Source organism: Bos indicus, chromosome 11 (genome assembly GCF_029378745.1).
Source record: "Bos indicus isolate NIAB-ARS_2022 breed Sahiwal x Tharparkar chromosome 11, NIAB-ARS_B.indTharparkar_mat_pri_1.0, whole genome shotgun sequence".
NCBI lineage: Eukaryota > Metazoa > Chordata > Mammalia > Artiodactyla > Bovidae > Bos > Bos indicus.
This window is the reverse complement of record NC_091770.1, coordinates 11,241,577-11,257,226: the sequence shown is the minus strand read 5'-3', so window position 1 is coordinate 11,257,226 and position 15,650 is coordinate 11,241,577. Positions and strand designations below refer to the sequence as shown.

Below are 15,650 nucleotides of genomic sequence, written 5' to 3'. Positions count from 1 at the left end.
CTGCAGCAGGCGTTGCCAAGTCTCGTCTACGCGCATCGCCTCTATCCCTACTTTGAACTTTAAAGCTACAGGCTTCTGCTGCCATCCGAAAGTAGAGGATTCCTACTTTTTATGCTGAAATGGCATACAGTGAAAAAGCAACTACCTTGGAACACATCTTGCTACTGCTGCTAAGTCACTTCAGTTGTGTTCGACTCTTGCGACCCCATAGACGGCAGCCAACCAGGCCCCTCCGTCCCTGGGATTCTCCAGGCAAGAACACTGGAGTGGGTTGCCATTTCCTTTCTCCAATGCATGAAAGTGAAAAGTGAAAGTGAAGTCACTCAGTCGTGTCCAACTCTTAGCAACCCCATGGACTGCGGCCCACCAGGCTCCTCCGTCCATGGGATTTTCCAGGCAAGAGTACTGGAGTGGGGTGCCATCGCCTTCTCCACATCTTGCTAACAGAGGCACAAAATAATAAAGCACACTTAGAGATAGAGCTCAAAGCTAAATCGAGGGCTCTGTGGACGTTGCTGAGTGTAGTTCCCAGAGGAGGAGCTGGACGATGCTCCTCTCACTGCTCGGGTTGTGCTGCCTCTATAGGGCTTGCTGCAAAGCACATGCTGAGCACGTCTTCCCCTTCCTGTCCCAATGCACGGCTCCCAGGCTGAGATCCCAAATGAGAGGACAGACACCTCATGTCCCATTGGGTACAAGAGAGCCTTGCTGGTAAGGGGCAAGGAACCAGCCAAAGGCTCTGCAGCTCCTGAGCGTCTCGCCGGTGCCCAGTCTGATCCTCCAACACCCAGCAAGGCAGTGAAGGCGACTCCAGACAAACAAAAGCAGCCAGGTGCACCTGCTGCCTCAGGGGCAGGCTGCTCCCAGAGCTTTTCCTTGTGTCCCCAACACCACAATCTCCAACTTTCCCAGGCTGGTCCTCACCTGAGCCTTACCTGCCTACCTATCTGCAGCTTCTGCAGCTTCTCTCTTCTGGCCGTAGCCACCAACTTCAGAGACAGGCCTACCTCAGGCTAGGAAACAGCTACCACCATGCTGGGGATGAGGGGCCTGCAAAGCTGACAGCTGTAGGAATGAACTGCACCCCAAGACAAATGAAGCTGAGAGGCCCTGAGAAGACAGCTGTGCTGCCCGCTGTTCTGGCTGAAGAATCTCCTAAAAGAACCACCAATGTGAAGGAAAGATATACTGATCCAGTTGTCCTTTCCAGGGCTTACTCTCCCCACTGAGCCTCCCCAGGGAGTCAGTACAAGTGGGGGCTACAGAGCTCCAGAGAGGAGAAGACTGCAACTCAAAAAGCAGATGTTGGGGGAAACTCTAGAAGACACCAACCAAGATACCTGTCCATAACATTCTGATGAGCATAACAATCTGCCCCAAATCCCTATTCTAGGCCAGCAGCCATCAGTCACTTCAAGCAACACTGTATTGATTAAATCTCTTGCTTTGAAAAGGCCTGAGGGCTTCCTGGTGGCTCAAACAGTAAAGAATCTGCCTGCAATGCAGGAAAACCGGGTTTGATCCCTGAGTCAGGAGGATGCCCTGGAGAAGGAAATGGCTACCCACTCCAGTGTTCTTGCTTGGAGAATTCCATGGACAGAGGAGGCTGGACATCTACAGTCCACAGGGTTGTGAAGAATCGGACCAACTGAGTGACTCAATAACAACAGCTGAAAAGGCCTGAAGCCTTCAGAGACCATTCACCTTGTCTCCCTTCCTCCAGGCTCACAAAGTCCTACAATTTCTCTTTGGCAGGAAACCATCATGTAAGTGACTGCTGTCATCACACTATTATGGATTTCTAAATTGGAAGTCAACCACAAACTGAAAAACAATGGCAAAGAATTGCCATTCCTGATGTTCCTGTGTAGAATGACCAAACAATCACAGGGAAAACGAAAACGCTTCCTTATGCCAGATTCCTGCTAACAAAGAAAAAAAAAAAACCAAAAACTAGAGTCCTAGGCAGCAATCATTAATGGATACTAAAATCCATTGGGAGAAAGGCTGAATGGATAACCCCATGGTAGCTGGGTCAGCTAACAGTCCAGAACCCACTGCTTAATCTCAGCCCCACCGAGGTGGAGATGGAGCCGGTGTGCCTGCCGAGGCCATGCAGCAGAGTCAGCCTCCTCGGGCAGAGGAACTCCTGCCGGAGGCAGGGTCTAGGGAGCACGACTTTCAGACCTAGCAACTAGCCCTCAGGGGCTGCAAAATTAGGGTGAAGGACATCAAAGGGGAAGCCATCAGCCACAGTGTGGATGCTCTCAAGGACAAGTGACTCAGCTCCTCCCTCAGGTAAGGGAGGAGGGGACTGTTGCCCTGGGAGACCTAACAACTAGGCCCCGGCTGGGAGGGAGCCCCGTTTGGATCCTGATTCAACAAACCACTCATAAACAGGGAGTCCTGATATCAGGGCAATTTGAATATGGACTGGATACTGACTGGATGATTAAGGAACTGCTGATTTTTTTTATCTGTTAACAAGCGTCATGGTGATGTTTTTTGAAAAGCACCAGCATCTGTTGGAAATGGTTGGAAACACATACTGACTCAGCTATATTCTCCTTCGGTCCCACTTGAGACTAACGGGGCCTTTCTGTTAGATCCCTGTGGAGGCGAGGGTAGCCTTGGGCCAGGACACAGGTTTTCTTCTCCCTGTCCTGTGACTGCGCCCTGCTCCTGGTTGCATACCTGAGCCTTGTGCTATCTACACATCTCCATAGCCTCAGCACAGGGCATGGCACGTGAGATCCTGACAGCCCATCCTGACACCCACAAAGTCTCCGAGGCATAGGGAACTTGCCCATCTAACCAGAGGAGCCCTCAGCCAGGCTCAGAATATTTCCGAAGTATTTGCCAAAGTTAAAAAAAAAAGGGGGGGGTGTCCTTGAGAAGCTTACATCATAGTAGGGAAATAAGACAGCCACATAAATAAAGGAAGAAAGTGATTAACACCACAAAAACGTACAAATAAAATGCACAGATAGGCTAAATGAAAGAATATTTCAGGAGAAGTGGTAAAGGACCTGATAAAAGAAATTTTCACATATTGAGATACAGGAAGTCATTCTGGCTTATACCTGAGAAAACCTGAATCTTATACTCACTAAAATAGCCTGTTTGTGGCCTATCAAACATACACTGTTGTTGCCGTTCAGCTGCCAAGTCGTGTCTGACTCTTTGTGATCCCATGAACTGTAGCATGCCAGGCTTCCCTGTCCTTCACTATCTCCTGGAGTTTGCTCAAACTCATGTCCATTGAGTCCGTGATGCCATCCAACCATCTCATCCTCTGATGCCCTCTTCTCCTCTTGCCCTCAATCTTTCCCAGCATCAGGGTCTTTTCTAACGAGTCTCTTCGCATCAAGTGGCCAAAGTATTGGAGCTTAAGCTCCAGCATCAGTCCTTCCAGTGAATATTCAGGGTTGATTTCCTTTAGGATTGACTGGTTTGATCTCCTTGCAGTCCAAGGGACTCTCAAGAGTCTTCTCCAACACTACAGTTTGAAAGCATCAATTTTTCGGCACTCAGCCTTCTCTGTGGTCCAACTCCCATCTGTACATGACTACTAGAAAAACCGTAGCTTTGACTATATGGACCTTTGTCAGCAAAGTGACTGTCTCTGCTTTTTAATATGCTAGTCTAGGGCTGTCATAGCTTTTCTTCCAAGGAGCAAGCGTCTATTAATTGTGTTGCTGCAGTCGCCACATGCAGTGATTTCAGAACCCCAAAAAATAAAATGTCACTGTTTCCACATTTTTCCCCACCTATTTGCCATGAGGTTACAAACATACATTGGACATCTGCTTTAATTATTAGAGAAAAGACACTAACAAAAGGTAAAGCATGCCCGTGTTAAAAATAAAGATTAAATACTTCTCTTCTTGGGACACCAATGCTCATAAATTCTCATAAGTGAAAGTCACTCAGTCCTGTCCAACTCTTTGTGACCTCGCGAACTATCCAGTCCATGGAATTCTCCAGGCAAGAATACTGGAGAGGGTAGCCACTCCCCTCCCCAGGGAACCCAATGCCGGTCCCCCTTTAACGATAAGATTCCCTTCCCAGGTGCAAGGCCATGCTGACTTGCTGTGTGCATGCTTATGGGTGGATGGGTGGAGATCTTGACATGTATCCCTGACTTGTTTCATGTTCTTTGTTCTGACAAGATATATAAACTTGTGCTGGAAACCATGCTTCTCCAGAGCAGTTTCTCTAGAGTAATCTGGGAAGTGGGTGTCCAGGCTAATCCTCAGTTTGGCTCAAACGAAATTCTTTCCTATTTTTATAATAGGCTGTTTACTATTTTCATTGACAGATGCCAACACTCATACTGGGTCTTGAATGATGGGTCAGGAGGCAAGGAGGCAGGTGCAGAGACACTCCAGGTGGGAGGAACGGAATATCCAGGTGCTGAGGGCTGGAGAAGTGAAGATGGACAGAAAGGTGCTTTGGAGCAGATAGAGGAGACTGCCCCAAACATCATGCTAAAGAGCTGCAGCTTTCCTCTGGGCCTGGAAGAGCACTACAGGGTAGGAAACAAGGATAAGACCTATGGCCGCTGGGCTCTAGGAAGAGCACAGGGCAACAGGGAAAGGGGCAGGCAAGAGGTGAGGCCGCAGAGCCAGCCACAGAGCTGAACCCAGGACAGGCCCCACAGCCAGGCTGACGCAGGCAATTCCCTGTGCCTTAGCAGTTATTTCTCATCATAAATTAATACACTGGCATTCTGGCTTATAAAAAAGCTGAAGCAGCTAAGTCTGCAGGAGATGTTAAAAAAAACTGCTTAAACTAGGACAGGAGCAATGGGGAGGGGAAGGAGTGGCACTCCTGGGCACAGCAGAGCCACTCCACCTGTGCTGTCACTGCTTACTGACAGCACGGACTGTTACTCACCTTTCACCCCCACAACCCAGGGACTGGGCCTGCTCTAACACACGCTGGATAGACGAGATGGCGTTGACAGGGCTGAGCTTCAGTCCCAGAAATAGGTTGGGAAAACTAATTATTTTAGGAACTTCCCTGGTGGTCCAGTGATGAAGAATCCGCCTTCCAATGCAGGGGATGCAGCTTTGATCCCTGGTCAGGGAACTAAGATCCCACAGGCCACAGGGCAGCTAAGCCCATGTGCCAAAACTCAGAGCCCACGTGCCCTGGAACCTGTGCACCACACTAGCGAGAAGCCCACATGCTGCAACTAAGACCCAATGCAGCCAAAAAGTAAATAAATTTTCTAAAAAATAAAATATTTATTAAAAAAATATTTTAAAGGAATAGTGGAAAAACCTCAGTTCAGTTCAGTCGCTCAGTCGTGTCCAACTCTTTGCGACCCCATGAATCGCAGCACACCAGGCCTCCCTGTCCAACACCACCTCCTGAAGTTCACTCAAACTCATGTCCATCGAGTCAGTGATGCCATCCAGCCATCTCATCCTCTGTCATCCCCTTCTCCTCCTGCCCCCAATCCCTCCCAGCATCAGAGTCTTTTCCAATGAGTCAACTCTTCGCATGAGGTGGCCAAAATACTGGAGTTTCAGCTTTAGCATCATTCCTTCCAAAGAACACCCAGGACTGATCTTTAGAATGGACTGGTTGGATCTCCTTGCAGTACAAGGGACTCTCAAGAGTCTTCTCCAACACCACAGTTCAAAAGAATCAATTCTTCGGTGCTCAGCTTTCTTCACAGTCCAACTCTCACATTCATACATGACTACTGGAAAAACCATAGCCTTGACTAGACGGACCTTTGTTGGCAAAGTAATGTCCCTGTTTTTGAATATGCTATCTAGGTTGGTCATAACTTTCCTTCCAAGGAGTAAGCGTCTTTTAACTTCATGGCTGCAGTGATTTTGGAGCCCAAAAAAATAAAGTCTGACACTGTTTCCACTGTTTCCCCATCTATTTCCCATGAAGTGATGCGACCGGATGCCATGATCTTAGTTTTCTGAATGTTGAGCTTTAAGCCAACTTGTTCACTCTCCTCTTTCACTTTGATCAAGAGGCTTTTTAGTTCCTCTTCACTTTCTGCCATAAGGGTGGTGTCATCTGCGTATCTGAGGTGATTGATATTTCTCCCGGCAATCTTGATTCCAGTTTGTGCTTCTTCCAGCCCAGCGTTTCTCATGATGTATTCTGCAGAGAAGTTAAATAAGCAGGGTGACAATATACAGCCTTGATGTACTCCTTTTCCTATTTGGAACAAGTCTGTTGTTCCATGTCCAGTTCTAACTGTTGCTTCCTGACCTGCATATAGGTCTCTCAAGAGGCAGGTCAGGTGGTCTGGGATTCCCATCTCTTTCAGAATTTTCCACAGTTTATTGTGATCCACACAGTCAAAGGCTTTGGCATAGTCAATAAAGCAGAAATAGATGTTTTTCTGGAACTCTCTTGCTTTTTCCATGATCCAGCGGATGTTGGCAATTTGATCTCTGATTCCTCTGCCTTTTCTAAAACCAGCTTGAACATCTGGAAGTTCACGGTTCACGTGAGGAAAATCCTCAGTGAGCTCTAAGACAGGAGACCCAGGTTCTAGTCCTGGATCTGACTTACAAAGTGGCTTTCAACCACCCACTTCACCTCTGTAAAAGAGGGATGATAAAATAAGCCAGTGAAGACGGGGAGAAATACCAACTCAAACTGCGTTAACTCCGAGTTTGAAGAGCTGGCTGGAAAAGCTTTCCCCAGAGGCTCCTCCATCTAGATGCCTTCGCTTCTCCCCAGATCTCCGGCCGGCCGACCTCCTCACACACCAGCAGATAGGATGCAGGGAGAAGGCCAATCCCTTACGGCTCTCACTGCTCACAACCTAAGCCTGCCTTTGATTTGGTATCAAAGGTAAAAACTGCAAGCCAGACTCAACTGCAGGAGAGGACAGTGCCCCTTTATCAGGCCAGAGATTCTTACCACCTACTCTGGCTCTGGGCAACAGTCCTCAGAGCCCAGAACTGTCGTTTCATTAGCTGCCCCTGCCTCCGTGGGCATGGGCTGCTTGGGCTCGCCTCAGCCCAGTCAGGCTCAGCCTCCCCACTGCCTAGGCACAAACTTCTCGAGCAGTCCGCACCCCTCCTCCTGCCGTAGGCTCCAGAGGTCGGTCGCTGTCAGCTTGCCTCAGGCAGAGGCCAGGGACCCATGCCTACTTGGAGACACGTCTAACCACACAGCAACAGGAAGTATGGACAGTTGAAAGCATGATGTATGGGAAAAGCACTGGGCTTGGGGGTCAGAAATCTGGCTGCCACTAATGAGCTGTGTGACCTTGAATAGGTCATCCCACTCCTCAGACCCCAGTCTCAACATCAGTAAAAATGGGGGTCAGCCTGCCTGCCCTCAGGGAAGAAGGAAATGAGGTGATGCTGGGAAAGCACTCTGAGAAGTAGGCCAACCCACACATAAAGATTTGGATTTACTGTCGGGACCTTTTATGGGCTGTCGTCAGCCCTATGGGAGGAAGGTGGCCCAGGACCAAAGAGCGATGACCCTGCCCAGGAGAAAGGAGAACCAGCGAGATGACCCTCCCAGGGGACTCTCTGGGAGACAAGGGATAAGGAAGAAATTCTACTTACCCACACTCCCCTCCCCGGTGCTCCTAACCCAATATTCACCCCGAACCAGAGTCCTGAGTTCCAGAGGATAAAACTAAGTATGGCCGTCCCCCTGCTAGGGTCTCGGTTCAGACACAACAGGTGGCGTGCTCAGTCCTTCAGTCATGTCCGACTCTTTGCATGGCTCCTCTGTCCATGGGATTTTTCAGGTTCCTCTGTCCATGGGATTTTTCAGGCAAGAATACTGGAGTGGGTCTCAGTTTCCTCCTCCAGGCAATGTTCCAGACCCAGCGTCTCCTGTGTCTCCTGCATTGCAGGCAGACTCTACCTGCTGAGCCACTGGGAAAGCACCACAACAGGTGGACACAAGCAGTAACATCCCTCTGTGGGGAAGCCAGGCTGATAGTAGGTACAGAACCGTGTGCATGAAGAAAGCTGCGTTTGTGCAAACACAATGTGAGGGGGAGAAGAAATCTATAATGCATTGGCTTTTAAAAGTAGATGAGATCTGGTAATGCTGGCTGCCTCCAGAGAAAGGAGCTAGATGACTGAAGGTCAGGGCAAGGAAAATTTTTCACAGTGTAACCTCTGTATCTTTAGAATTTTTAAACCAGTAAACTACTCAAAAATAAATGTGAAAGAAAGCCAGGCTGTTTTGCTGAGAGAAGCACATAGCTAAACTAACTCAGCTCCCCTCCACTCCCTTTCCTGGCCCAGCCCATCACACTTCCCTTCCCTTCCAGAGGGGCAGTCTCCCTCCCAACTCACCCAGCCCCTATCACACCTCATCTGTCATTCAAGGCTCTACCTCCTACACACGGTCCACCCTGATCACACCAACCCTGGTGAGTTGGTCCTTCTTTTGATCCTTTCTCTCATACTTTTTATATACTGCTTTTTGGTTAATTACCCTTCCTGTATTAAGTCTTGCCTCAAACATATTTTTGCCTTCCTAGGGAAAGGGCTATAAATTTTCTTTCTCATGTTTCCTCCAAAGCCCTAACCTTGGCACAGTGGTTGCCCAGTAATTACTTACTAGATGTTGAACAAAAGAAAGAAAGAAAAAAGCAAACCACCGCATGACTGTAGGAAGAGGAACCAGATGGCTCGGAGGGTTCCGTCACAGTCAAACAAGCATGTCATTTTTTTGGGAAAGGTCAGGAAGTCTTGTATCTGGTGATGATATCCCAAGCCCAGCTATACTGTACAAGTCAACGAGAGCAAATCTCCCTGGGGTGGGGGGTGGGGGTGTCTGGGGGCGAGGCAGAGCTTTCCAGCCCCTCCCTCACTCGTATGAGATAGTGTAGTGGCAGTGATACCCTCTTCCCCAAATGACCAGGCAACACCCCCATCTCCTGAGAAAGATATGACTAGACACGGAGCTGCAGACTAAATGCACTTATCCCAGCCAGTCAAGGCCTCACACAGGAGAAGCATGGAAGGTCATGCTTCCAGAGCCTCCAAGCCTGACTACAGAGATGGACTTTGGGGAGGAGAGATGAACTCTAAGGAGGGCAGCTGCTGAACACCAGGTTCCATGCAAAGCTGAATGCTGGGAGACATAAGGGAAGACTCAGACGGATGGTGCAGCATGGTGCTGAAGAGCACAGAATCTGGAGCCAGACTGTCTGGGTACAAGCCTGACGGCCATGTACTAGGTACCTTTAGAAAAGTCACTTCACCTCTCTGCGTCTCAGTTTCCTCACTTGTTAAACACAGTAACAATAGCTACACCTCAAGAGGTTGTTATAAGCTGATGGAAGACAAATCCTCAGGACAGCGTCAGCACCTAAGCAGGACATAATCAATGATACACTAGACAAATGAGGCAATGACAATTCTCCAAAAACAAGTGCTACGTGCGGTCTGTATGGGAACTCAGAGCAAGTTGGGTGGCAAACGGGATCCCTGATGGCCAGCCTGACAGGTCTGGGGTACCTCCTCCTCCAGGAGGCCGTCCCTGACCACAGCTGAGCCCAGGGATTCTGTCTGCTCTGAAATCTCCAGTGTTTCCTGGCTAGACCCCAAAATACAGCACCTGGCCATGGCCCTTCCTCCAAATGTGGGGTCTATCCTCCTAATAAGACTGCACTCTCTGAACATGCAGGCTGGGGTGTCCATGTGCTCCCCTCCTTTCAACTCCCCGCCCAACCGGTGGCCTCCCCTGGCCTCTGCCCAGGCAGAAAGGCCTGTGGATTAGACTGTTCCTCAGCGTCTCAGAGAAGTCCCAAGGCCCCCTTCCCTATCCCAGTGGAAATGTCCCCATCTCCCTAAAACCCCTCTGGCACTTCCACAGAAACCTTGGGATGCACTCAGGGCCCCAAGTGCCATCTCTTCTTTACCCCAAATCCTTCAGCCCTTCAAGCTGCCAGGGCCTAAGAGAAACCACAGAGCCCCACCCTTCCTAATTGCTACATAGCTGAGAGCCTGCCACTTGCCCTCCCAGCCTCCATTTCCACATGTCTAAGCACTCTGACGGCTCTGACATTAGAAGTCCACTGTCAAGGTCAGTGTTTCCATTTCCCACCCCTGGGGTCAACTGAAGGTCAAGGTGGCCCCTGACAACACCCCTCCTCCCCCACACCACCAGCACTATCTCCTGGGAGCTAAACTAGCTTATTATGCTCACTGAGGAGCCCTGGGCCCAGCCCCACAGGCCAGCTCAGTCAGAACAAAGCCATCAGACTCCTCCTTGACAGAAGTGCCAGGTGCAGAAAGGACCCACTCCATGGACTTATCCCTATTACTTGGCCATGAGCAAGGGCAAGGCTTCTTCACGACCACACCAGTTTGCAGAAGACAGCCCTGAGCAGGAAAAAAAAATAAGGTACAGACTCCCAGAGAACACACAGAGCTCCTGTCATTGTTAATCTTCTGTCCCTGCGCAGGGTGGGAATGGCAGGGGAAACACCTGGACGAGGCCAGATGAGCCTTTCAGTGTCGCTGTTGCTGGCGAGTATGTCACAGCACCGGGGCGGCAGCAATAAAGAGAGCAGGCAGCCCCATCAGAAGAAAGGCACAGCCCTCAAGGTCGCCCGTATGGAGCTCTGCTGAGTCGCGTCTGTCCCCGGCTGCCAGCAGGGAGGGGAGGACAGGGCCAGCTGCGGAGGGAAGGGAAGCTGCTGTGCTTGCCAGTCTGACGGGAGAGTCACTTCCTACCCCTCCCCACACCCCCAGACGCTGCTGCTCAAGCAACCCCAAATAAAAACTGCCCCATAACTCAGGGAATGCAGCCTCCCCAAGTCCTAACTACTGCTTTTAAGAACAGCCACACCCTTCCCAGCAGCCAAGCAGACTTCCCCAGCGGCCAGGTCTGAGGCTGGAGCAGGAGCCAGGGCCAAGGACCCTCATGGCCTCAGCTGCTTCCAGAGGAGCAGTCACAGCTGGAAACCAGCGGGGATGAGGCCGTGGGTCCTGCACCATCTGTCTACAAGAGGAACATGCAGTCCATCAGGAGGCTAGGGGACAGGTGCAAGCCCTCAAAGACCATGTCACCTTAGACCAGCAGGCTACACTGGCTTCAGGTGCCTCTCCCAGTGCCCAAAACCCTCCTCGAGGAGGTTTCAGGCCACCATCGCCAGCCAGGCAGAAGGCTCAGGTCTCCAACCTAAGTCCTCCACAGCCACAGGACCCCCTGAGGCCCTCATAAGATCAATGAGACAGGTCTAACCAGGGCTGATGGAGCCACTTAGAGGGCCACAGCTGCAGCCTGTCCATGGTCCCATTTTAACCCAAATCGAGGCCACAGATGTGGCGTTTCCAAGGAGCCAGACTGTAACCCTCTGTCCAACAGGCCCAGGAAGGGGGTTCTTTTAAGGAAGGGACCATTTTTCTGCACACAAGCACCCACTGAGGAGTATCACGGATGGCACTGAGGTACAAACCAGAAAGGACACATCTAAAGAAGCTAAAGCAGGAACTTCCTGCAAGTCCAGTGGTTAGGACTTGGTGCTTTTCACTGCAGGGGCCTGGGTTCGACCCCTTGTTGGAGAACTAAGATCCTGCAAGCTGCTTGGAGTGGCCAAAGAAGAGGCATCTCTTGGGATTTTCAGACCCACAGTGAACCATGAATGGTTTTACTGAAGGGAAAGGGTTATAGTTCGTTTCGACAATTTTCTTTTTAATCAACTGGAAGCCTCCGGTGAAATCCCTCACCTCAAACAGCATCCCACTGACAAAGCAGCTTCGGGGACTGTTGAGGTATCTAGTACCCTTGCCCTCATCACCATTACTATCACACAAGGAGGGCCCTGGGAATAACCCAACACGAATATCTTGAAAGCTTGCTATGTCTCTAGGACAATAATAAGACTTTTAGAGACACCACTGTATTTAACTTGTACAATTCTATGACTGTTATCACATATGACCTTTTCAGAATTGAAGAAACAGGTTAAGTAACTTGCCTGCTAATAAGTGATAGAACTGGGAAATCCCAGTTTTCATGTTGCTGCTGCCCTGCCAAGAAAGATGGCTGCAGAGATCTAAGGCTGATCTGAGCGTGGCTCTAGAACTGCAAAGGGCTCCCAAGACTAGCCCAATTCTCAAAACTCCAGCAGCAAAGAGAATGGTAGAGGGCTGGGAAGGGCCAGGTTATTTCATCAGGAGCTCTCATACTTCTGTGAGTACCCTGCCACCACAGTGCTGGGGCTTCCCCAGGTGCTAAAGTGAAAGAAAGTGAAGTTGCTCAGTCGTGTCCAACTCTTTGCGACCCCATGGGCTGTAGCCTACCAGGCTCCTCTGTCCATGGGATTTTCCAGGCAATAGTCCTGGAGTGGACTGCCATTTCCTTCTCCAGGGCATCTTCCCAACCCAGGGATCAAACCCAGGTCTCCCGCATTGTAGACAGACGCTTTACCGTCTGAGCCACCAGGGAAGTCAACACTTCCAAGGTGCTAAGTTCTGTATTATCTCCTCCTGTCACGTGAGAGGCTCCTCTAAGACAGGGGACATCTCCCAGATCATAGCTACCAGGCTACCAAAACCTCTCTCCACCATCACTGCTGTTCACTGACCACCAAACACGTCCAGGAACTAGGTGCTCATTTCATCTCTTATATCAACCCTGTCAAGATATGAATTAGCCCATTTTACAGATGAAAATACTGAGGCACCAAGAGTTTACTTGACTGGCCACAAGGTGGCAGGTTTGGAAAGGGAATCTGCAACTCCACAGGCCCCTCCTCTTAAGCTTGAGACTGCTTTTCCCTAGTCAAGTGCTGTCTGGGCAACCCAGGGCCATCTGCTCTCCTTAAGAGCACCACAGCTGGTTCCTGGAGTTCTTTGCCACCATTATCCAGAGCTGAGGAGGGCACACCCCAATCCTCTCCCCACTGGAAAATGTGCAGACTCACTGTCTTAGCAGTTCACGCCAAGGTGCTCCAGGAAAGGCCATGAAGAGTGGCCATTAGAGCCAGTGGTGGAAGGTGCAAACTAGAGCGGGGGTAGCAGCCCTCACCCTCTGTCAATGGGCATGCTGTTTGGTCCCATAAACTAAAAGATTGGGCTGATTTCACAGGCATTTCTGCTGCCCATAAGTCCCCTCCTCCTGCCCCCTCCAAGTTCTATAAATAACTTAGGTCAATGCATCACAGGAAAGGCAGCCAGGTGGGTGTGGAAAGATCCTGTGGAAAAGATGACTTCTCTAAAGTAAATTAAAGCTCCCACTGAGATCAAGGGGTAGTAAGTCCAGTTCTCCAAGAGGGACTGTCCTTGGCTGAAAACAGGTGCATGCGGGCCGAAAGACAGGGACAGCTCAGTTAAGACCCAGAGGCCAAGAAGAAAGCAAGAGCAGGAACTGAAAAAAATCAAAGCCCTTCCCCAACCCCCTCCACCCCCCGCAAGTCACTGACCTCACAGAAGCCCCTCCCCACAAGCCTAGAGACGTTGTGTCTGTGCTCTTAGTCACCCCTCTAGGATTCAACACCCCCCTCTCCTCAGCCCGGGATGTGTTATCTACCAGTCTGGTCAGATTAGCTGAGAGGTGGAGATTGAAGGACCAGGAAAGAAAGGGGTGGAATTAATTTGGGGGCAGGAGCCTCTCCAGGAAAAGAAAGGGCTAAGAGAGCCAAAGAAGAGCTTTCTGCCCCACCCCACCCCCTTGGGCTCCCTGAGCCAGGCTGGGGGGAGAGGACAGAAAAGGGGAGGGAAAAAACAAAAGGAGGGCCAAACTATACCACATGATCCCACAGCCAGCAACCAAACAGCAAGTCAGGAGGGAAGGCGAGGCCAGGGGAGGGAGAGAGGGAGCTAGGTCACAGCCCTCCCCAAACCCGCCCTGTGCTAACTGGTTTCCCACCAAAGCCACAAGGAGCCATGAAGCCCTTCTGTACCCATGTTTTTAAAGCGTTCAAGGTCAGATCTTTTCTGTCCAAATCCTGCTTTCATCTGGGTCTGTACCAGGCTCAATCCTTCTCCAGCAAGCCTTCCTAGATTGACTCAGTTGGATGCCATTTCACTTGGGCAAACCTTTCCAGCACCTGTCCCAACCCCTTACCCTCCTCATCCAGGAGCCATGGGACCCCTGACCCCCAAACCCTTACACTCCCCATCCAGGGGTCATGGGACCTATGGGTGGCATCACCCCAGTTAACTAAGTGAGAGACCCACGGCTGGTTGTCAGGCCTGGAGACAGGCTTCCAGATCCTGCCCAAGCCCAAAACAGGAAATGAGGCTCCAAGTCTGAAGCCTTGATCTTAACACAGGGAAAGTTAAATGCTGCCAAAATAAATGATTAAAGAAAAAAATAATAACTCATTGGCCTTTCTAGGTATAAGCGACTGGGAGACCATCTCCTGCTATGCCTTAAGCACATGCTGCCTCCACCTCAGGCAGGACACCTGAAGCCTACCTAACTAATGCGTTTCCTTCTTAGAGGTCCTCCTGTTTCCTGATCAGGGACACTGAAGAGGAGGTTTTGGGGCGTCTCTAAGCAGCAGAGGGCATCCGAGTGCCAGGAAGCAGCAGATGCCCTCTACAGCCTCTAGATCTGGTGTGGCGCCTCCGTTCAATCGCTGCCCTCCTCTCACAGGGCGAGGCAGCGCCTCTCCACTTCCCTGCGGGCCCGGTGTGGAACAGGCGTCCGCAGGCAGTTACCCTCCCCTTCGAAGAAAGTGGGGCAGGCCCAGAGGCCCCAGGAATGGGCCCCAGATTTTCCTTCTTGAGGTTCCCACAGCCCAAGAGTCTCTGGATCCCACTCCTAACTTCACTTGACAATCTACTCCTAACAGTAGACCACCATTCTCAACCCCCCAGGCCTCCCAAAGATCTGCCAGCAACCAAACACAGCCCAGAGCACACTTGGGGGCCGGAAGGAGACCCTATATGTGAAGAACCAACTTGTCGGTTTACGCCCTTGAGTGCCAGGCAAAAGGGCGCACCGCCCGGGCCAAGGTGTGGGGTCCTGCGTCCCCCAGCCCCGCCCCGCGAGGCCTTTAACCGTTTCCGCTCCCCCGCGCCCGGCACTCACTGAGTGTGCTGGGCGCGGCCTGCGCCGAAGACCTCATCCAGCGCCACCGTGGCCTGGCCCAGGAATTTGTCGACGCCGATGAGCGAACGGTGCATGGTGGTGAGCACCAGCTGGCAGGCGGCGGCTGAGCCCGCGGCCCAGGGCGCCGGGCCCGCATCGGCCTCCTGCGCCCGTAGCAGGCCGTCCAGGGCGCCGGGCGGCAGCTCGAAGGAGCACTCCTCGCGCCACTCGGGACATCCTGGCGTCTTCTCCACCACCGACGTGCTGTACTTCTCGCGGCCCACCTGGATCACCGTGTAAGCGTCGCTGGTGCTGCCCGCGCCAGAGCTCTTGCCCCGCAGCCCGCGGGCCCGCAGCACCGTCACCTGGACGTGCGTGGGTAGCCAGCGGGAGGGCCCCGCCGCCGGCTCGGCACCCCGCACCAGGGCCATAGTGGGTGAAGCGGCGGCGAGCGAGGCCTGGCCGAACCAGGACCGCAGACACCCGGACCAAGTAAGAAACTGGACAGCGGCGGAGGGTGGCCAGGAGCCGGCTCGGAGCGCCGCCGCAGCTGCGGGTTGGGCCGGGCCGGGCTGGGCCGAGCCGGCCGCCGCCTCCCCGCCTCCCCGGCCGCCGGCCGCGCCGCGACGTCAGCGCCC

The 15,650-nt window shown here is 51.7% G+C and overlaps 1 protein-coding gene across 3 annotated transcripts in view; it reads right to left on the bottom strand.

Annotated features, from left to right (window-relative positions):
* RAB11FIP5 (RAB11 family interacting protein 5) overlaps positions 1-15,585 on the bottom strand; it is a 43,385-nt gene extending 27,800 nt beyond the window's left edge. Inside the window, exon 1 of one of the 3 annotated variants that reach the window (XM_019969932.2) lies at positions 15,013-15,585. In XM_019969932.2, coding sequence (XP_019825491.2) covers positions 15,013-15,443 — 431 coding nt within the window. In that variant the 5' untranslated portion in view covers positions 15,444-15,585. The remainder of the gene's footprint in view (positions 1-15,012) is intronic. The other 2 variants (XM_019969933.2, XM_019969934.2) reach the window with 2 other exon arrangements.
* Positions 15,586-15,650: the final 65 nt, after the last annotated feature.